Source organism: Odocoileus virginianus, chromosome 3 (assembly GCF_023699985.2).
Source record: "Odocoileus virginianus isolate 20LAN1187 ecotype Illinois chromosome 3, Ovbor_1.2, whole genome shotgun sequence".
In the NCBI taxonomy this organism is placed as follows: Eukaryota; Metazoa; Chordata; class Mammalia; order Artiodactyla; family Cervidae; genus Odocoileus; species Odocoileus virginianus.
Window position 1 is genome coordinate 9,210,247 of NC_069676.1, and position 22,025 is coordinate 9,232,271.

A 22,025-nucleotide genomic window follows, 5' to 3' on the forward strand; every position below is an offset into this window, starting at 1 on the left:
GATGCACCCTCACCCACCCTACCCAGGCTGACTCTGGATGTGTGGGATCTGTCAGCGTCCAGGGCACACCATACTTCTGTGCTGGATGTAATAAACCTGGAGTGCTTTTTTTTTTTGGAGTGCTTGTTTTGACAACCCACTTCATCCTTGAGGATTGAGGGGGGACCAGGGCAGGCGGGGGTGGGACCCTCGCCAGACCTGGAGGGAAGATCAAGGATTGAAGCAAGGGGAACCCAGCCAGAGGTCCCCACAGGAATGTTTGAGGATGAGCTGAGAGGCAAGGTGTGAGCCTGTTCGCTCCCCATTTCCCACATGCAGGCAGTGGGTCCTGGGAGGGGGGCGTGGGGACAGGGGTTGCTCCAGGATTCCCTGGGCACCTGTGGGCACTTTGTGTGTCTGTGTTAATCGCTCAGGTTGTGAAGGGGTGAGGCTGTGAGTCTGGGTGTTGAGAGGGGTAGGACGTCTCTCTTGGTGTTGGTGGTTTGTGACTGTGTTGAGGGAATAAGGTATGACAGCTGTGTTTACATTCCAGGGTGTTTGTAACTGGCAGGGCTTCTGTGTGGAGTGTGGCTGTGTGACCGCATCTTGGGGTGTCCAGTGCCATAAGCGGGTTTCTCTGGGTGTTGCTGTTCCTAGGGGTGTGACTGACTAGATCTTGGGGTAACTAGGGGATTACCACTCCTTGTGTCTCAGGCACATGCAGTGTGTACCTGTGGGGCCTATCTTGGACTGTTAGGGGGTATCTCTGGGTGATTTGGGGTGTTGCTGGGGGGCTCTGTCAGTGTTAGCGGTTGTGTGCACTGCTCAAGGTGCAGGGTGAGACTATTTGATGGCACTAACGGGTGTGATGGACTTCCCAGGTGGCTCAGTAAAGAATCCACTTCCAACATAGGAGATGGGGGTTCGATCCCTGGGTCTGGAAGATGCCATGGAGAAAGAAATGGCAACCCACTCCGGTATTCTTGCCTGGGAAATCCCATGGACAGAGGAGCCTGGCGGGCTACAGTCCATGGAGTTGCAAAAGAGTCAGACACAACTTAGTGACTCAGGAACAACAAGGGGTGTGATGGTCCCTTTCACAGGGGCCTGTATTTCAGGCTGTTGGAGTCTGTGACTATGGGGGTCTGGTGTTGGGGGTGACACTGTCTCAGGGTGACGGTGGCTGATGCCAAGGGTCTGAGGAATGTGGCTGCTGCTGGGCTGGAAACAGGCCATGATGGTGGCGAGGTCTTGGAATGTTAAGGGATACAATTGTGTATGTTTGGGTGTGAGACCATGTGTGTGTGTGTGATTCTCAGGGGTGTGATTCTATTTCTTGGGGCAGGAGGTGAGGATGCAGCTGTGTGTCCACAGCTGTGGCTGTGTGTGACTTGGGACCACGTCCTAAAGCAGGATCTAGGAGACCGCCTACCGGTTACACCTCCTGGTCCCCCTGCCCTGCTTCGGCCTCCTCCCTCTCCCTTCCTGGGGGATGACTGGCTGTATGCCTGGGCTTTAAGCCCCTGTGTAAATAATGGGCAGATCTCCTAGGCCTCCTAGGCCGGCTGGGCCTGATCCAAGCTGGTCCACCCAAGGCTCTGCCCACCACCACCCACCCAGCATCCAGGAAGGCTCTGGCAGGGCAAGAGGCTGCCGCTGGCCCCACTCAGGGCTCGCTCTCCCACCTCGCAGCCCTGGTGGGGGTAGCGGCGCCCCCCCTAAGCCGCCCCCGCCTGCCCTGGGCGACACTCACATTTTCCAGTGTTTAGATTTTATCCACTTTATTAATGAGGCAGGCAAGAGGCCCACGCCTGGGGGGCGGGGAAGGGGGCTGCTCCCGTCCCACCAGGGGAAGAGGGTCACGGGGCAGGGAGGACAGGCCAACTTCCTGGAGGCCCCCACTTCCTCGTGAGGGGAGCTAAGGTCTGGGAGTGGTCCCGGACCAATGCCAGGAGTGCGGGGGTGGGGGGGCAGGGGTGGTCCCTGCCAACCCAGGTGCCCTGAAGGCATACACCCAGTGGAACGGCCCCTGGAGGCTGGAGTGGGCAGCTGGAGGAGGCAGGGAGTGGAGGAGCCGCCCCAGGAGGGAGGGAGGGGGAGGGAGCGGCCTGCCGGAGAGCTCGGCCGCAGCAGGCTGGGGTGCAGCGGCGCAGCGGGGCGGCAGGGGCCAGGCGGCAGGCAATGGGGACCCTGCGTCCGAGGCAGCACCGGGTAAGAAGGCTTGGGCCAAGGACCATCAGTGGGGGAGGCAGGCATGGAAGGACGGGGCTCCCGCAGCCTGTGCTTCGTGTGTTCTTTGACTCTCAGCCCATCTGTCTGTCCCAGTTGATCTTATCCTCTGTCCAGCCTCTTTTTCCAGAAGACCTAGCAGTTCTGCCCTCTCAGCCCTCACCAGGGGGTATCAAGGAATGGATAGTGATGGGTCAGCCTTGAGGCCTCTGGGGCAGGGGATGGGGAGCCAGCAGGAGGAAACTGGGCATCCAGGGGGAGCTCAGGGATGGCAGTGTGGGGCACAGGGCTGAGGCCCTGTGGACAGGCCAGAGGTGCCCAGGGGATGGGTCTGTGGGCACAGAGATGTGGCTTTGAGGACAGAAATGGGGCTATAAGGAGAAAGACGGCGATTGAGGGAACAGGGATATGGCCCGGGGGAAAGTGTGGTGTCCATGGTGGGAGAGGTGGGGCTGTGAGCATGTAGGGTGGGACCGAAGTAAAGGGGACATGGTGATGGTCAGAGATGGGGCAGTGAGGTCAGGTGGGGCCCTGGGATCAGAAATGGGTTAATGGTTATCAGAGAGGACTGAGGGCCCAGGAATGTGTGGTCGTGCCAAAATGGAAGGTGGGTGTCAGGTGGGTGGGTAAGGCTCAGAAGTGGGGTTGGAGACAGGTGGATTGAAGCCAGGTGAGCCCTGATGATCAGGGGAGGTGTGCAGTGAGGGCCGACTGGGGCCGGGAGCGAGAGATCGGCTGATTAGGGGCAGCTGAGAACTGGATCAGGCATGGGGCAGCCAGAGTCATTTAGAGTTGCCATGGGTAAGAGAACTCTGTGAAGTCAAATGGGTCGGGATGATGTGGGAGGGAAAAACCAGCTGGTCCCAGGCCAACGGCGGGACTTCACCTTCCCCTCCTCTCCTCTTCCCAGCCCCACCCGCAGCACCTGACATGAGCCCCTGCGGGCCCCTCAACCTGAGCCTGGCGGGCGAGGCGACCACGTGCACGGCACACGGGCCCCCCAACACGTCCGCCGGACCACCGTTGGGCCTGGCGGGCGCATCGCCCGCGCTGCCCATCTTCTCCATGACCCTGGGGGCTGTGTCCAATGTGCTGGCCCTGGGGCTTCTGGCGCAGGCCGCGGGCCGTCTGCGGCGCCGCCGCTCAGCAGCCACCTTCCTGCTGTTCGTCGCCAGCCTGCTGGCCACCGACCTGGCGGGCCACGTGATCCCGGGGGCGCTGGTGCTGCGCCTGTACGCGGCGGGGCGCGCGCCTGCCGGCGGCGCCTGCCACTTCCTGGGCGGCTGCATGGTCTTCTTCGGCCTGTGCCCGCTACTGCTGGGCTGCGGCATGGCCGTGGAGCGCTGCGTGGGCGTCACGCGGCCGCTGTTGCACGCAGCCCGCGTCTCGGTGGCCCGTGCGCGGCTGGCTCTGGCAGCGCTGGCCGCCGTGGCCTTGGCCGTGGCGCTGCTGCCGCTGGCGCGCGTAGGTCGCTATGAGCTGCAGTACCCCGGCACGTGGTGCTTCATCGGGCTGGGCCCGGCGGGAGGCTGGCGCCAGGCGCTGCTCGCCGGCCTCTTCGCCGGCCTCGGCTTGGCTTCGTTGCTCGCCGCGCTCCTGTGCAACACGCTCAGCGGCCTGGCCCTGCTGCGCGCCCGTTGGCGGCGGCGCCGCTCTCGACAGCACTTCCCTGCCGGAGGAGGCCCCGACAGCCGCCGTCACTGGGGAGGGCGCGGAACCCGCTCGGCCTCCGCTTCGTCCGCCTCGTCCGTCACTTCGGCCTCCGCCTCCCCGGGCGGCTCTCCGGGCCGTGGTTCCTCGCGCAGAGCCCGCGCCCACGACGTGGAGATGGTGGGCCAGCTCGCAGGCATCATGGTCGTGTCGTGTATCTGCTGGAGTCCCCTGCTGGTGAGGGGCGCACAGGTCCACTCCAACCCTGCTCCTTCCCACGCCCTCCGTGACCCCTCCCACCTTTTTCCATTCCTGAGTCCTTTCTCCCTGGCCCAGCCGGGGCTCTGCCCTCTTGAGGCCCCCACCTGCCAGAGCCCACCCTTTGCTCTCTCCCTCTGACGTCCCACTCTTTCTGGCCCCTTGTCTTACTCCTTCTGGGGTCTGTATAGTTCACCAAATCCAGGCAAGCCTCCCCTTCCAACTCCCCCCCTCCCAAGTGCCTTCACTCCCTAGCTCCCTTCTAGCATCACCACCCCTTTTCTTTTTTTCCACTATAATTTTATTTTTGGCTGTGCTAGGTGTTAGTTGCTTCTCGGGCTTTTTCTCTCGTTGTGGTGCGCGGGCTTCTCTTTTGCTCAGTGTCTTACTGCCCGGTACGGGCTCTAGGATGTATGGGCTTCAGTACTAGAGGCATGTGGGCTCAGTAATTGCAGCTTCCAGGCTCCAGAGCACAGGCTCAGCAGTTGTGGTGCTCTGGCTTAGCCTCCCAGCTGGCAATGTGGGAAATCTTTCCAGACTAGGGATCGAGCCCGTGTCTCCTGCATTGGCAAGCAGATTCTTTACCACCGAGCCACCAGGGAAACCTCTTCTTCAACACTCTGTCCTTTGGCATATCTGGGACTTCTCGCCTGAGCGCACACCCAATGAAGCCTTTGCTTCTGCCGTGCTCTGTGAGGCCCCGCTTTCCCCGCCCCCCTCCACAGCTCCTTCCCAATTAGACTCCCACTTACTTTTACATTGCGTTCCTTCTCACAGCCCCCTTACTTCCCCGGCACGCTCCCACACATCCCTGCCCTACCCTTCCCCAGACTCCTTTTCTTACACCGCTCCACCGCTCACACCACCTTTTCCCGCAGGTGGTGGTGGTGCTGGCCGTCGCAGGCTGGGGCTCCAGCTCCCTGCAGCAGCCGCTGTTTTTGGCCGTGCGCCTCGCCTCGTGGAACCAGATTCTGGACCCCTGGGTGTACATCTTGCTGCGCCAGGCAGTGCTTCGCCAACTGCTTCGCCTGCTGCCTTCAAGGGCTGGCGCCAAGGGCAGCCATGCGGGTCTGGGCCTAACCAGGAGCACTTGGGAGGCCAGCTCGCTGCGCAGTTCTCGGCATAGTGGCCTCAGCTCTTTTTAGGCACGCCTGGCGTCTAAGCCAGGCCACCCGGGACCGGCCTCAGGTCCGCAGCGCAGAGCCTTCGGGGAACGAAAGCTTTTTGCGGACAAGCCCAGGGCGGTGGTTCCCGTCCGGGTTGCAGCACCCTAGTGGCTGCGCAGAGGCGGCATAGGCGCAGTGTGCGCCTCCGGGGCGTGCAGTTCTTGAACTTGCCACGCGGGGGCGTAGAGCAGCAGAGCGGGAGTTGCCGGAGCATGCGCAAAACTCCAGGGTCACAGTCCCGGGTCGGGGGCTCCGCTGGGAGCAGAGCAAGAGGGTCTGGGGGCGCTAGTCGCCCCTGCCGCCATCAGGAATGACTCCCACAACCATTCACTCATTGTGGCTCTGACCGCCCCCAACACAACCCCCAAGTCCCTACCCACAAGCCACGCCCCATTACGGGCCTCTGATTCCTCTACACAGCTTCCATGGCAGCCCACCTAGGCTCTCCACCAGTCACAGGCCTGAGTCTCCACCACCCCTTGTCCCCTCCTCACATGATTCCCCACCATAATCCAGGGCATCTCCCGATCACTCCCTACGCCGCCAGTCACCCTTTGCTTCCCTTCCCAACTCTTCCCACCTCCAAGCACTCCTCCCCGCCCCCATCATCACTGTGCACAAAAAGAAACGGAGGATGCATGGGTGGGGCAAACCCCAAAGGCCTTTTTAAAAACTACTAACAGCTCGGTGACGGCAGGGGCGGGGGGAGGGGGCTAGCAGCTCCCGGCCACAAAGTCGAAGTCCCGGAAGGCCGCCTGTTCTGTGGCCGTGAGGGGCCGTGCGTCGCGGGGTGGGCTCAGCGTGGGGGCCTCCCCTGTGAATTCCTCGTCGAAGTTGCTGACATCAGTGCGGCCGGCCAGCGTGGGTACGAAAGGCGGCGGCAGGCGCCGGGCCAGCAGGGCATCCCAGCCCAGGGTCTGCAGGGCGAGGAAGGGAGAGGTCACCGGGGGAGGCTCGGGACAGACCGCAGTAAGGTCTGCTCCTTGCGACCTGTCTGAGTCTGGTTCTTTGAGAATCAACATAGAGTCACACGACAGAGGTGAGGGGCGGCATGCTGGGAGCTCAGGAAGGATTACGGTATGAGTGTATGGCGGGGGCGGGGCGGGGGGCGGCTGGGCACATACACAGCAATGCTCCCCAACAGGCCAGGCTGCAGTTAACTTGGCTGGGTGCAGGAAGGTCAGTGGGGGTGAATGGGAGGAAGCAAAGGCAGGTGGGTGTTGAGGGGAGGTAACAACGTTGGAAGTGAAGCCACTAGGTCTTGGACATGAGGGAATGGGTCCTGGGGGTGGGAGACTTCACCCTGAAGAAAGGCTGTTTTTTCACATCCTCAGCATCCCTCTCGCTGGATCCCAGCCTCCGCTCTGGATTCCGCCGCAGCAGCTGGGTGGAGGGTGTTCCGTGTCAGCGTTCCCCTTCCCAGCCCCAGGGTCACTTCCCCTGGCTCACCCCGAGTTGGGTGGGAGTCCTTACCCTGCGCATGATGCCAATGGCTTCAGCTGACAGGAAGCGGGGGTAGCGAACCTCATCGTTGACGATGCTGTCAAATACCTCCTCCTCATCGTCCCCTGGGAATGGGGACTGGGACAAGGAGAGCTTGGGGGTTAGGCCCCTCTGACCACACCGCACCCGGTTCCATCCACCCAGGGCTCCAGCTGTACTCTGACACGGCTCACTTGGGAGGGGAAGGCCCCCAATTTACAGATGCAGAAACTGAGGCCAAGGAGGCAGAGTTACCTGTCCTCAATCAGACAGCACATAGTGGAAGATGAATCTGACACCCTCCCCCTACTGGCTACCCTACTGGATCAGCAGCAAAGAACCCGCCTGCCAATACAGGAGACGCAGGTTTGATCTCTGGGTCAGGAAGATTCCCTGGAGAAGGAAATGGCAACCCACTCTAGTGTTCTTGCCTGGAAAATCCCATGGGCAGAGGAGCTTGGCAGGCTACAGTCCACAGTGTCACAGAGTTGGGCATGACTTAGTGATTAAACAACCCTCCCACCTCACCAGCACACATGTAAGTTACCAGGGACAGGCAGGGTGGAGACACCTGGGATCTCACCTCACCAACCAGCATCTCATAGAGCAACACGCCCAGTCCCCACCAGTCCACTGCCCGAGTGTACGATGTGTCTGTCAGCACCTCGGGCGCCAGGAACTCTGGGGTCCCGCAGAAAGTGCTGGTCCGGTCCCCATAGCCCATCCCTGGGGGGGGGGGGGGGGGGGAGCAAGGCCACGTGAGTTAATGGGGGAGGTCACAGCTCTAGCCCAGCCCAGCATGGGGTGGCCTAGACAGCCAGCCCTAGGAACCTGGTAGGGGTAACCCAGGTGGGGATGGGGGACTCCATTCCCTCCCCTCTCTGTCTGAACCCCAGAGGTCAGCCCCTTAGATCTGAATCCCCACCCCCTCACCCTCCTTGCAGAGGCCAAAGTCTGCAATCTTGACATAGCCCTCGGTGTCCAGAAGCAAATTGTCCAATTTCAGGTCCCTGTGAGAGGGGGTGGAAGAATGTAAGGAGGGATGAGTGGGGACGTGGGTTCTGCCTGAAGCCTGAGGGCCCCCCAGTGGGCAGAGCGGGTATGTGCATGTATGCACAAGCCCATAGGCGTGAACGCGCACGCGTGCGCGCACACACATGCACACACACCTGTAGACAATCTTGTGTTCATGGAGAAACTGCAGCCCCAGCACCACACAGGCCGAATAAAAGCTGCAGAGAGAGGCTAGTATGAAGGAGCCGGTCTCCAGACAAGATAGGAGGGTCACAGAAAGGCTCCCACATCGTCAAAAGCCCCCCACAGTCGCCCGTAACTCCAGGAGGTGTTGGGAGGCAGGGTGCCAGGCTCACACAGCACGGGGCTCCGAGAACACATCACTGTGGATATGCAGCATCAGGTCCCCGCCGGCTGAGTACTCCATCACGAAGCACACATGCTCTGGTGTCTGGAAACAGCCAAACAGGTTCACCAGAAAGGGGTGTCCCGCGTTGGTCACAGCTGCCAAGATCCGTTTCTCACACATCAGGCTGAGCAGGGCGGGGCAGGGGAGTGGGGTCAGAGAACGCAGCAGCTCACCACCCCTGACTCCCGTCGTTCCCTAGAGTCCTCAATCATCAGATGTTTGCTCAAGGGCCTTGAATGGCTGTGCACACTTGGGCAAGTTGCTTAATGCTTCTGAACCTGCTCAAGAGGTACCCAGAATCCATCCATTGTCCTAGTAACAGTCCCCTGACTTCCTTTTGGGAAACTGCCAGGGGAACTGTTACTTCCCTTCAGAGCACCCCATCTCCCAGGGCAGGAATTGGTTCATGAATGGGCAAGCCAAGCCAATGGATTCAAACTCAAGATTTCTGCTGGAATGAATAAGGGAGAAGGGCCAAAGCTGGCAGATGAACCTTAAAGTGCTAAAGTTAAAAAAAAAAAAAAGTAAAAAAAAAAGTGCTAAAGTAGGAGATATCTCTGACCCTATGAGGCGAGTACAGGCAAAGCCCACACAGATATAAGCAGAAGTGAGAGACGTCAACTGAGCACCTGGATACAGGTGCTGCCTGAAGGCAGTCCACCCCTGGACTTTTCCGATCCAGAGCAATAAATTCCTCTATTTGCTTAAGCCTGTCTAAGCTGAATTCTTGGTTAATAAAAGGATGTCAAGAAGATGGACTATCTCAGTGCCTCTACTGGGCATTTACAGGGTGCAAGGCAGTCTGCAGAATTATCTAGAGGCATACTCCCATTCAATCCATCCAGCAACCCTGCAAGAAAGGAATTATTACTCCCCTTTTACAGATAGGGAGGCTGAGGTTCAGAGGGTAAAGTGACCACTCTAAGGTTTCTATGCACATCTGTAGCAGAGGCAGGATTTGAACTCAGGGTCCTGAATCCAAAGCAGAGGCAGTACATGGCTCCATTAATCGCACAGGCTTCAGAACCTGAGTCCCTAAGTTCAAATCCCAGACCTGCTGCTTACTGGCTATGGGACCCTGGGCAATTTGCTCAATCTCTCTCTTCCATCAGCAGAACTGGGACTATAACAGGGTTGACCTCTTAGAGCTGTTGTGAGTAACGAGCTACTGAATGTAAAGGACATGATGGGTGCTTGCTAAGAGTCATTAAATACTGGCGGCTCAGTAGGTAAAAGAATATGCCTGCAATGCAAGAGACTACCTGCGATGCAAGAGACCTGGGTTTGATCCCTGGGTCGGGAAGATTCCCTGGAGAAGGAAATGGCAACCCACTCCAGTATTCTTGCCTGGGAAATCCCACGGACAGAGGAGCCTGCTGAGCTACACGGGGTCACAAAAGAGTCAGACACGACTTAGCAACTCAACGACAACTAGCTTAGCAAGTAGGAATGATTGTTATGAATTATTCTCACAGCAACTCCCAGGAGGGAGTGCTCCATCTCCCACTTCCCAGAAGAGAAGACTGAAGCTCTCAGAGGGTATGAGCAGGCTCCCCACCTCTCCACCTCGTCTCGGGCCACAATGTCCCCTTTCTTCAAAGCCTTGATGGCGAACAGCTCCCCGCTGGGCCGGAATTCGGAGAGCAGCACCTGAAACCACAGTGGTCACCGGGGTGGCCTTAGTGGCCAGTTCAAGGACCTGGGGGGTCTGGACCCCCCAGCCCCTCTACTCCTTACCCCCCCATACCTCACCTTCCCAAAGTGACCCCGGCCCAGCACTGCCAGGAACTTGAAATCCTCGAGGGTCAGGGGTGACTTCCTCAGAGGGCTGCAGAAAGACGGGACTGGTGGGAAGGAAGGGACGGTGGGCAGGGGTGGTGGGTGGGGCCAGGGGAGGGGTGTCACCTGCACAGGGCGGGGCCTGGGGTCTCCTGGGTCTCCGAAGGCAGCTCGGGAGTGGCAGTAGTTGCCTGGGCCAGAGAACTCTGTGACAGAGAGAGGAGGTCAGAGTACAGTAACTCATAACCACAATGGATATGCCCCATCTCCAATCTGACCTCTCCTCTCAGTATAGTCAAAGCAATGGTTTTCCCAAGAGTCATGTACGGGTGTGAGAGCTCGACCATAAAGAAGGCTGAGCGCCGAAGAACTGAAGCCTTTGAATTGTGGTGCTAGAAAAGACTCGATAGTCCCTTGGACAGCAAGGAGATCAAACCAGTTAGTCCTAAAGGAAATCAACTCTGCACAGTCATTGGGAGGACTGTTGCTAAAGCTCCAATGCTTCCAACCTATTGCCTTTATTGGTAACAGCCTTATGGAACAACCTAATTCTTTACATCATATGCATATATAATGAAGAATGAAAATTAAAAATTTAAGTGGGTGAAAATTTACCTACTGGTCCATCATTCCCCACTATAGACATAGTTTTAAAAGTTCAACCAGTGCAAACAGGTATACAGTAGGAAATAGTTTTTCCTGCCCCAGCTGCTCTCCCCAGAGCCAGCTGCTGTTAATAATACCGTGGGAAAAAAAAAAAAAATATCGTGGGTACCTTTCTAGATGTATTTTATACCCATTCAAGCATTTTTTTGGTGCATGTATGTGAATGGCCATCACAGATGTCCAGGAGTGAAACATCTATGTCAAGATAATACCCATTTTTAACTCAACCAGCTCGCCCTCCCAAGAAGATGTAGTGATTCACATGCCTCCCACTGACTGACTGCCTGTTTCCCTACATCCTCTCCAGCATTCAGTGTTATTCAACTTTTGGATTTTTTTTTTTTTTTTGCCAAATTCATCTATTTAATGAGGTATCTCATTTAACACCATGAAGCATATATTATTATTGCTGCCATTTTTTAGAAAATGAGGTATAAAATGCATTCAGTGGGGTGGGTAGACATTATGTGTCTACCCAGATGCCTGTGAACTAGACCAGGGGTTGGTAAATTCTGTGTTTTGTACAGTCTGTAAGCTAAGAATCGTTTTTATGTTTTTAAAGGATTGAGGAGAAAAATTAAAAAATAGTTCATGATTCTTGAAAGGGATATGACATTCAGTAAGGCCTTCCCAGTGCACAGCCACACCCCTTCATGCCTCTATCACGTGTTGCTGCTTTCTATGAGAGCAGTATTGACAAGTCATCACCGTGACCCGTCTGACACACAAAGCTGATGATACTAACGATATGGTCCTTTCCAGAAAAAGTGTACTGCCCTCTGACCTAGATCAAGCTTCAGAACATTTTCATCAGGCTGGCAGGCTCTCCTGAGTCCACCCTCCTGTCAATAAAATGCCCAGAGGAAACCACTAACGACTCCTGTCATCGACTTGAGTTTTAAACTTGATCGTTTTACAGGGTGGTGTACTAAGCACCAAGAGGCGAAGCGGCTTGGCGGGGGTCACACAGATAGAAGGCAACAGGGCAGGAGTGGGACCCAGGTGGCCTGGCTCCCAAGCTCATGTTTTTATCTGGGATAGAAAATGAGAGCCTAGCTCTGGCAGAGATGTGCTGTGTGAGCAAGGAAGTTCCTGGTGAGAGCTTGGAGCTTGAGCTGGGCCAGGGGGGTTGCTCACCAGACTGGATGGGCTGGAAGGAGGACCCAGAGGGCTCTTCTGGGGTGGGCTGTCTGTCTCAGCCCCGAGGTTCAGCTTCTCCACAGATATGTCACTGCAGCACAAGGAAGAAGGGCGCATCTAAGACCCAGCACCCGGGCAAGCAGCCAGGGACAGCCAGCCTCCCAGGGCCCCGCCCCTCGCTTACCCTGCGGACCGAGCCTCAGGTCCTGGTGAAGCCCCCGGGCTGAAGGTACCAGTGGCCGTGGCGTTGGGGATGAGCCTGCGGAGCAGCCGTACCCAGGTGGCGACGTCGATGTTCATCTGCCGAGCGCGCTGAAATGCCTTCCCTGGGGAGGGGCGTTGGGGGGGACATTAGCCTCCATGACACACCCGGCATCCCTGGTCTCTGCGCTGCTCTGGTTCATCCCCTCACCTTGCTGCTTGGAGAAGATCTTCTTCTGTCGTCTTAGCCGGGGGATCCTCTCAATGACAGGGTTGCGAAAGGTGACCTGAGGGGAGGGGCTGGCGTGAGGACCCTGGCCCACCTCTAGCATCTCGCTGGGGGAAGCCTCAGGGTCATAGGCGTGCACACCCGTACGTTTCCGGGGTTCCGGTCACTGTGGCATCGCATCCAACCACAGAGTACCATGCAGGATATTAAGGGGTCACAAAGCCAATCCATCCTTTGACAGGATCACCTCTTGAAAGCCACCCTGGAAAAGCAAGAAGCAGGCAAGCAGGCCCTCTTCTAGGGGTGGGGAGCAGCTCTGATCCAACAAGACCTACAGACGATTCCAGCAAATGGGAACTACCCTTCCTCCAGCATCCCACCTCCCCACCTGTGCTCACAGACCAGCATCACCAGCATCACCTGGGAACCTGCTGGAAATAGAGATTCTCAGCACCTTCACCCACTCTGGACCCACTGAATCAGAAACCCTGGGGGTGGAGCCCAGCAGTGTGTGTTCTATCAAGCCTTCCAGGTGATGATGCTGGTGTCCACTCATGTCGGGAAACCACTGGTCTCGTGTAATTCTCCCAACTGCACCGCATCTTCTGGAAGGTGATGAAGTCACAGAACCGTGTGACTTTCTGGGTGTCCGATCTGGTCACCTCTAGCCACGTGTGGCTACTGAAATGAAGTAAAATGTAAGCTGACGGAAAACGTCAGTCCCACATTCACACTAGCCAGACTTCAAGTGGCTAGCGGCTACTAGATAGGAGGACACAGACACCGAACAATTCCATCTACGACAGAACTCAACTATTGTGGCTCATCGACAACAGAACTGCAGAAGGTTCTATACGATGGTGCTTTGGGGAGAACAAAATAGAATGTTGTAAGTATACCTTGGGGGGCTTCCCTGGTGGCAGAGTCCGCCTGCCAATGCAGGAGGCACAGGTTCAATTGCTGATCCAGGCAGACCCCACATGCCGCCGAGCAGCTAAACCTGTGAGTCACAACTACTGAGCCTGTGCTCTATCACTAGAGAAGCCATGGCAATGAGAAGCCCGCCGGCCACAACTAGAGAAAAGCCCGAGCAGCAACAAAGACACAGCCAAGACAAAAATAAAAATAAGTAACACTTTTTTAAAAAAGAAACAACAATCTTTCTTAAAAAAATAATAAGTAAATCTTGAAGACAAGCAGGACTGCCTCAGAATTCTTACCCCTGGCCACCCACCACTATTGTCCACTTGGCTTTTGGACAATCTTCCTAACAGAAGAATAATTTCACGGCCCTGCTATCTGAAGTCAGCTCTTCTCTGTCCCTTTCCTTCTGTGGTCCTGGATTATGAGACCATGTAAAAATTTTCACCCAGATAGTAAGATAGCTCTTGACTATTTCAAGAATTTTTCTAGATATTTTTAGGAATTAGTGAATTAGTTAGAAATTAGGGCTAAGTGACTAATGTTTTGAAATTCTGAAAGCATTTTCTAGTGAAAACTTAGTAATATAGATTTTTGGTCTCTATAGGCTTCCCTGGTAGCTCAGCTGGTAAAGAATCCACCTGCAATGTGGGAGACCTTGGTTCGACTCCTGGGTTGGGAAGATCCACTGCAGAAGGGATAGGCTACCCACTCCAGTACTCTGGCCTGGAGAATTCCATGGACTTTATAGAGAGAGTCAGACACAAGTGAACGACTTTCACAGCCAAGGAAAAGCTTCTTTCAGGTTAATCTTTAAACTCACTTGAATCCAATGACTCTCTTGATATTTATCCTATTCCTGAAAACAGAGTTAATTATACAGCTGGCTTTTTTTTTTTTTAATATTGTGCACTGGGAATTTTTTATACTAGGGTTTCCCAGGTTGAGCTCGTGGTAAAGAACCTGTCTGCCAATGCTGGAGACATAAGAGATGCAGGTTTGACCCCTGGGTCAGGAAGATTCTCTGGAGGAGGGCATGGCAACACACTGCAGTATTCTTACCTGGAGAATCCCATGGACAGAGGAGCCTGGTGGGCTAGAGTCCATAGCATCGCAGAGTAGGATATGACTGAAGCGACTTAGCACACATACACTGGGAATTCTGTTTCTTTTTCACATTTCTGATCTTTTTCACATGGTCTGATCTTTTTGCAAAGAAAACTAGTATTTAAAAATCTAAGCAAGTGGTGGGGACTTCCCTGGTGGTCCAGTGGATAAGACTCCACACTCTCAATGCACGGGGCCCAGGTTCAATCCCTGGTCAGGAAACAAAGATCCCACATACGGCAATCAAGTCTACAAACTGCAACGACTGAACCCAAGCACTCTAGAGCCCAGGCACCACAACTAGAGAAGTCCAAGAGCCGCAATGAAGACCTAGCACAGCCAAAATAAGTAATAAGTTTTAAAAAAAAAGAATTTGCCCCTACGGTTAAGGACATGGGGAGATATATCTATACATAAGTACATACATATATGTACACACACACACGTGAAATTCAAGTGTTAGTCACTCAGTCGTGTCCGACTCTTTGTGACCCATGGACTGTACAACCCACAAGGCTCCTCTGCCTATAGAACTCTCCAGGCAAGAATACTGGAGTGGGTTGCCATTTTTTTCTCCAGGGGATCTTCCCGACCCAGGGATTGAATCCAGGTCTCCTGCATTGCAGGCGGATTCTTTACCATCTGAGCTACCAGGGAAGCAATTCGTGTGTGTGTGTGTGTGTGTGTGTGTACTGGATTGGCCAAAAAGTTTTTTTTTTCTATAAGATCTTATGAGAAAACCCAAATGAACTTCCTGTTCAGCCCAATACGTAAAACAGGGTACATGAGTATTTTAGGGGCAAATTTAAAGAATTTCTGAGAATACTTCTGGTTAAATGAGGGGGCCAGTGACTTTCTTTCTCTGTGTCTCAGTTTCCTCCTCTGTCAGATGTAACTAATCACCGTCCCTCTTGCACGGGTTCTTGTGAGGATTTATAAGTCAGTGCCAGCACTGCACTTAGGACAGGGCATGGCCATACAACAAGGGGTCAGCTAGAAATGTCATTTAGACTATGGGCTCTCAATCAGGGGCCACTGGCCAGGTCTGGAGGCATTTTTAGTTGTCACAACTTGTGCGGGACTGCTACCAGCATCCCATCCCGTGGGTGGGGACGGAGGATGTGACTCAGCACCCTGTAGCACATAGAGCAGTCCTGCAACCAAGAACGATCCAGCCCAAATGTCCACTGCGCCAAGGGTGGGGCATGGGCTCCCCTCATGAGGACCCTCACGCTAACGGCACTGGGGAAGGAATCTCTCTGCTTAACTGTGGCTCTCGTAGCAATCCCCATAATACATTGCTTGGTTTTGCTTTTCTTTTTTGGCTTGAAAACATTTAGCTATTTCTTCTTTTTTTTAATATCTTGTTTCAGAATGAAACCAATCCCAAGTTTAGTCACGCATCATGGGACTAATTATATGTACTTTCCCATCAAGGTTCAGAGACTAAGGGGAAAACACATCTTCCCCTTCTAGAAAACCAGGAGAAAGAGACTGAAAAAGCATTTTTTCTGGGCTTTCCTGGTGGCTTGGCAGTGAAGAATCCGCCTGCCAGGGCAGGAGACATGGGTTCGATCCCTGGTCCGGAAAGATCCCACATGCCGCAGGGCAGTTAAGCCTGTGTGTCGCAACTGCTAAGCCTGCGCTCTGGAGCCTGGGAGCTATAACGATTGAGCCCATGTCCTGCAATTACTGAAGCCTATGCACCCTAGAGCCCATGTTCCACAACAAGAAAAGCCAGTGCAATTAGAAATCCACATGTGCCGCAACTCGAGAGTATCCCGAGCAGCAATGAAGACCCAGCACAGCCAAAAAAAAAAAAGCATTTTCTCAGGGTGGGGGTCAGGCTGTACCTCAGCCACCAGGCAGCCCTGAGGTTCCATGTCCAGCTGCACCTCATGCCTCTCATTGTCCAAGAAATCCTCCAACTTCAGGAATTTGAGGGCACACAGGCCCCGCTGGTCCCGCCAGAACACAGCCAGCTCCAGTTCCCGTGCCTGAGGGAAGAAGAAGGCTGTCACCTGGGGTGCCTGAGACCCCAGGCCCCGCCTTCTCCCAGCCCTCTCACTCCCCAACCTAACTCACCCTCTCCAGTTCCAGGGTAAAGCTCTGGTCCCAGGCGTTGGGGCCACATGGCTTCCAGGATGTCTGTCCCACCACTGTGTTATCCAGCTTGAGCACAGTGCTCACCTCATCTGGAACAGGGGTGAGGGGAGGGTGTCAGGAGATTCTGGGGAGGAGGGTAATCTCTTATATCTTATTAATAAGGAAATCCTCTCTTCCCCTACAATATTCTGCTATGCTATCTGACCAAGTTCTACAGTCCTGCCTTTCACATTAAGCCCTTCAATCTATCTCCAGTTGATTTTGGTGTGTGGTGTGAGGCAGGGATCCAAATTCACTTTTATTCTATATATAAATTCCAACAATATATTCCTAAGTATTCACTCTAAAAAAATGCCAGCAAGTATACATTGGGAGATGCATAGATATAATGCCTATGTAACAGCTCTGAACTAGAAACATCTGTCTATGAATTAACATATAAATGGTAATATAGGGTTATTAGTTAAACCATGAAATCTCTTATATTCAACTATTTTTTACCTAAAAAAAAAAAAAGACAGCAATTTGATATGGCTCAGTCTAAGACAATTAAACCGGGCTAAAAATGAATGAAGTATAATTTCATGCAACAGTATGAATAAGTCTCCCACACAATGTTGAATAAAAGAAGCCGTTACCATGGAATACATTCTGTATGATTCCACATATGTGCAGTTCAAACACAGGCAAATTAAACTGCATTGCTTTGAGATGGTACATGGGTGCTAAAACTACAAAGAAAAGCGAGGAAATGATAACGGTAAGAGTGAGGAGAGTAGCTACCTCTAGGACAGAGGAAGGGGCTGGAATTGAGGAGGGGGCATGAGAGGACTTCCAGAGAATTCTATTTCTTGACCTGGGTGGTGGTAACATAGGCGGTTACTCTACTGTTATTCTTCTTTTGTTCATATTTTTACATGTGTGCATTCGTTTCTTTTCACATTGTGGTAAAACTCATAACATAAAATTTACCATCATTATCATTTTCAAGTACACAGCTCACTGGTACCAAGTACGTTTACACCGTTGTGTAATCATCACCATCATCCATCTCCAGAACTCTTCATCTTTCCTAACTGAAACTCTGTCCCGGGTAAACAATAACTCTCCATTTTCCTCTGTCCCAGGTAAACAATAACTCTCTGTTTTCCCCTCCCCCTCAACCACTAGCAACCACTTTTCTTTCCATCTCTATGAATGTAACCAATGTAGATACTTCGTATAAGTAGAATCCTATACTACTTGTTGGCTTTCCAGGTGGCTCAGTGGTAAAGAATTTGCCTGCCAATGCAGGAGGCGCAGGAGACAAGGGTTGAACCCAGGGATTCAATCCCCAGGTGGGAAAGATCCCTCGGAGAAGGAAATGGCAACTCGCTCCAGTTTTCTTGCCTGGGAAATCCCATGGACAGAGGAGTCTGGCAGGCTACAGTTCATGGGGTCGCAAAAGAGTCAGACACAACTTAGTGACTCAACAACAACAAAAAGACAAGAAGCATCCCCATGCTCTGTTGCTAAGTCATATCCGACTCTTCTGTGACCCCATGGACTATAGCCGGCCAGGCTCCTCTGTCCATGGGATTTCCCAGGCAAGGATACTGGAGTGGGTTGTCAGTTTTTTCTCCAGGGAATCTTCCCAACTCCGGGATCAAACTCGTGTCTCCTGCACTGGCAGGCGGGTTCTTTACCCCTGAGCCACCAGGGAATTCCACTTGTCATTTTACAACTGGCTTATTTCACTTATGTACTCAAGTTCATCCATGTTGCAGCATGTTTCAGAATGGCCTTCTTTTTTAAGGCTGAAAAATTCCAGAGAATTCTATTTTTTGACCTGGGTGGTGGTAACATTGGCAGTTACTCTAGTGTTTTTCTTCTTTTATTCATACTTTTAAACGTGTGCATTTGCTTCTTTTCACATTGTGGTAAAACTCATAACAAAATTTACCATCATTATAGATGTATTTCTATAGAATAGAATTCATTTCTACAGAATAGACTTCTCTGGAATCCACTGTGTGTTTGGACCACAATTTGTTTATCCATTCATCCATCAACAGACACTGGGTTGCTTCTGCCTTTTGACCACTGTGAATAATGCTGCTATGAACAAGGGTGTATACCAAAACCTCTTTGAGATCCGGCTTCCACCTCTTTTGAGCATTTATTCAGAAGTAGGAATACTGGATCTTATGGTAATCCTATGTTTCATTATTTGAGGACCTGCCATGCTGCTTTCCACGGTGGCCACACAATTCTACATTCCCACCAACAGTGTAGAAGCCTTCCATCTTCTCCACATCCTCCCTAACACCTGTTATTTTATCTTGTTCTATTTTACAGTATCCATCCTAATGAGTGTGATGAACGACTTTTTCAGAATGTTACCACTGTGGGAAATCAGGGACCACCCCCAGCCTACCCCACCTCATCCCTCCCAGACATCAGTGCCACTCACTGGTGTTCTCGGCTTCCGCTTTGAGGCTGCTCCTGCCACTGAGGCTTCCAGTTCTGCTGTAAAGACCTCGGGCTGGGCGGCTCAGGAAGGGGGTGCGGCTGTCAGGGGTCCCAGGCCCCCCCACCGAAGGTGAAGGGTTCCAAGGGATGGTCTCTGGAAGGTCTCTGCAGCCCACCACACGCACCTCCAGGGTCCCTGAGAGAGGGGCAGGCTCGTGGGATGGGTTACCTCTGGGGCAGGACGCGGGCAGCGGGTGCAGGTGAAGAGGACGTGTGCAGAAGTGGCCAGCATGCAAGTGGGAGTTGGTGAGGGACAATCGGGGTGAGGCAGGGGGTCTGATGCAGAGATGGCTGTGCCCAGAAGAGAGAAACAGGGGACAAGGGGGAGGGGTGGGACAGTCTGGGGAAGGACTCTAGATGCTGAGGTTTAGTGACAGAAGAGCAGTTCAGAGTGTAGGCTGGAGGTCCAGTCGGTGGTGAGCCAGGAAGGACTGAGGAGTCCCAGGTAGGATTTGGTAGGCTAGTCTGAGATCTGACACTGGGGCTGGGGTCTATGGTAGGACTGGTCTGGGGAGGTAGTGACTGATGGATCTAAGAAGGGAGGAGTTGGTTAGTCTGGGGGTGGAGGGTCAGAGGTTCAGGACTGAGGATTCTGAGAGTGAGGGACTATGAGACTGAAACTGGGGACTTGGGCTGGAGAGAGAAGACAGGGCCCTTCAAGGAGGGGTGGGGAAAGTGAAGATGGGACTGTTATTGCTGTTTGCTCACTCAGTTGTGTCTGACTCTTTTGTGTGTGTGTGTCTGACTCTTTTGCGACCTTGCAGACTAGAGACTACCAGGCTCCTCTGTCCATGGAATTTCCCAGGCAAGAATACTAGAGTGGGTCGCCATTTCCATCTCCTGGGGATCTTCCCCACCCAGGGATTAAGGATGGGGAGACAAGGGCAAGAGTCTCTTGGAGGGCAAGAGTCTCTGGGAGGGCAAGGTGGGGTGGGAAGTCTACGGCCCACGGGTCTGTCTGGCGTGAGGAAATGGGGCCCAGGGCTACAGGGTTGGGGTGAATGAAGAAGGGGGGGGACAGTGGGATGTGAGTCCAGGACTAGGGAGAATGAAGATCCCAGTGGCGGGTCTTGCGGCTAGGGTATCAGAGGGGCAGGAGTCTAGAGCTACGACGGTGGGGTCCTGATTTGGGGCGGGAGCGGCGGAAGACGGGGGAGGTGTTGGGACCCACCTGTGAGTGGTGCAGGCTTGCACAGGGTGCTGTAGTGCGTGGCAGGGAAGGGCCCGGCCAGGCGGGCGCTAAAGGCTGCGGACGAAGCCGCGGCGAGCTCCTCGCGCAACAGCCGCCCCTTCGGGTGGTCAGCGGGCAGCTCCCCAAGCCGCCGCTCCAGCGCCTCCCGAAGCAGCCCCAGCTTCTGGTTGGACTCGGTCAGCTTCTCCTGGGCCTGAGGTGGGAGAAGCCTGGCCGGGCTGGGGGCGGGATCCGGCACGCCCCGCCCCCAGGCTGGCTAAGTCCCACCTGGAGCTCCTCCCCGGAAGCCCGAGCCCTCCAATCATCTGGGTCCGACTTGAACCATGAATCCCCACCCCTTGCTGAAGCCCCACCTCTCCGGGCCGACGCCCCGCCCCTCACCTCGCTGACGGCTTTGCGGTCCGGAGCCTTGGCAGCGCTGAGCAGGCGCAGCACGTTCTTGGCGCCCTCGGCCACCGCGTGCTCCACTCGGAAGTGGTGACGCAGCTCCTCGATGCGCAGCTCCACTGCCCCCAGGTCCGGACTCCCTGTGGGCGTGAGACACAAGGCAGTGAGGCCAGCCTGAGCCCCGGGTCCAACCATCCTGGTTCCAGAGACATGCAGCCATCTGTATGAACAGGCGCTGGCCAGAGACAGATAGCCATCAACAAGCATCACTTCCTCCCAAGGTAGGGGGTCATGGGGACAGTCACACTGTCACCCACGGGCAGACAGCCACACACGCACCCGGATGCTGTCACTCTTTTATCCAGACACCATCACCCACAGAGCCCGTCCCAGGGATGTAGTTAAGCTGCCACCCAGGGGCAGTCTTATACACAGACACACACTTAACACATACTTAGGGAACTTCCCTGGTGGTCCAGCGGTTAAGAATCTGCCTTCCACTGCAGTGGATGAAGGTTCAATCCCTGGTGAGGGAACTAAGATCCCACAGGCTCCAGAGCAACTAAGCCCATGTCCCCGCAACTACTGAGCCTGCACACCTCAACCTAAAGATTCTGTGCACCACAAGGAAAGATCCCACATGATGCAATGAAGACCCTGTGTGCCACAACTAAGACTCGGTGCAGCCAAATAAATAAATAAAAATAAAACACACACTTCGGAACAGACATGTTGCTGATGGGAACACAAGTTGCTTTCCAATGGAGGCAGTTTGGCGATTTCTGTCCGAATTATAAATGTATCTACCTTTTGATTTAGCAATCCCAGTTCAGGTACTTTATCCCATAGAAACAACTTTGCACTTGATACATGTTGGGTTTTTCTTTTTTTTTTTGGCCATACCGAGCAGCTTGTGGCATCTTAGTTCCCTGACTAGGAACTGAATCGCAAACCCCCTCCCCTGCAGTGAAAGTGCAGAGTCCTAACCACTGGACTGCCAAGGAATTTCCCTTGATATATGTATTATATGTGGTTATTCATAGCATTTTTTTTCAAGAGCAAAAGATTGGAAGATACTGCATTTCCTCTAGTAGGGGTCTGAGTAAATGAATGGTGACCACCCACACCATGAAATACAATGTAGTTGGAGAAACAGGAACAGGGTGAGATAGATGTCATCAGACTGTCAGAGGGTGACAATGGCATTGTCAGTTTGTCGCAGGTGTAGGCCTTGGAACACACATACCCACACACACTCACAAAGATGCCATCACGCTGCCACAGAGGGACACTGTCACGTGGGTAAGACTGATGTTATAGACACAGATAGATACCTTGTCTGTGCTGTGCTACGTGCTATTGTTTCAGTCCTGTCCAACTCTTTGTAACCCCATGGACTGTAGCCCACCAGGTTCCTCTGTCCATGGGATTCTCCAGGCAAGAATACTAGAGTGGGGTGCCATTCCCTTCTTCAGGGGATCTTCCCAACCCAGGAATCGAACCTGCAGTTCTTATGTCTTCTGCATTGGCAGGCGGGTTCTTTACCATTAGCGCCACCTGGGAAGCCCTATACACCCTGTCAACTCTCAGCATCTCCCT

General features: G+C 53.9%; 2 protein-coding genes across 4 annotated transcripts in view; one reads left to right on the top strand and one right to left on the bottom strand.

Annotated features, from left to right (window-relative positions):
* Nucleotides 1-2,627: 2,627 nt before the first annotated feature.
* Nucleotides 2,628-8,895, top strand: PTGER1 (prostaglandin E receptor 1). Its single transcript, XM_020916614.2, has 2 exons — nucleotides 2,628-4,095; nucleotides 4,995-8,895. Exons 1-2 carry the CDS (start codon nucleotides 3,043-3,045, stop codon nucleotides 5,259-5,261), a joined length of 1,320 nt encoding a protein of 439 aa, XP_020772273.2. The 5' UTR covers nucleotides 2,628-3,042; the 3' UTR covers nucleotides 5,262-8,895.
* The window catches only part of PKN1 (protein kinase N1), a 28,573-nt gene continuing 12,465 nt past the window's right edge, over nucleotides 5,918-22,025 (bottom strand). For all 3 annotated transcript variants that reach the window (XM_070462993.1, XM_070462994.1, XM_070462992.1), the window contains 18 exons: nucleotides 20,421-20,566; nucleotides 20,019-20,232; nucleotides 18,789-18,983; nucleotides 16,316-16,425; nucleotides 16,084-16,227; nucleotides 12,185-12,260; nucleotides 11,957-12,098; nucleotides 11,770-11,863; nucleotides 10,093-10,172; nucleotides 9,940-10,015; nucleotides 9,746-9,837; nucleotides 8,135-8,311; nucleotides 7,934-7,996; nucleotides 7,698-7,774; nucleotides 7,348-7,490; nucleotides 6,756-6,863; nucleotides 6,585-6,665; nucleotides 5,918-6,199 (listed from right to left, as the gene is read on the bottom strand). In XM_070462993.1, coding sequence (XP_070319094.1) covers nucleotides 5,996-6,199; nucleotides 6,585-6,665; nucleotides 6,756-6,863; nucleotides 7,348-7,490; nucleotides 7,698-7,774; nucleotides 7,934-7,996; nucleotides 8,135-8,311; nucleotides 9,746-9,837; nucleotides 9,940-10,015; nucleotides 10,093-10,172; nucleotides 11,770-11,863; nucleotides 11,957-12,098; nucleotides 12,185-12,260; nucleotides 16,084-16,227; nucleotides 16,316-16,425; nucleotides 18,789-18,983; nucleotides 20,019-20,232; nucleotides 20,421-20,566 — 2,222 coding nt within the window. In that variant the 3' untranslated portion in view covers nucleotides 5,918-5,995. The remainder of the gene's footprint in view (nucleotides 6,200-6,584; nucleotides 6,666-6,755; nucleotides 6,864-7,347; nucleotides 7,491-7,697; nucleotides 7,775-7,933; nucleotides 7,997-8,134; nucleotides 8,312-9,745; nucleotides 9,838-9,939; nucleotides 10,016-10,092; nucleotides 10,173-11,769; nucleotides 11,864-11,956; nucleotides 12,099-12,184; nucleotides 12,261-16,083; nucleotides 16,228-16,315; nucleotides 16,426-18,788; nucleotides 18,984-20,018; nucleotides 20,233-20,420; nucleotides 20,567-22,025) is intronic.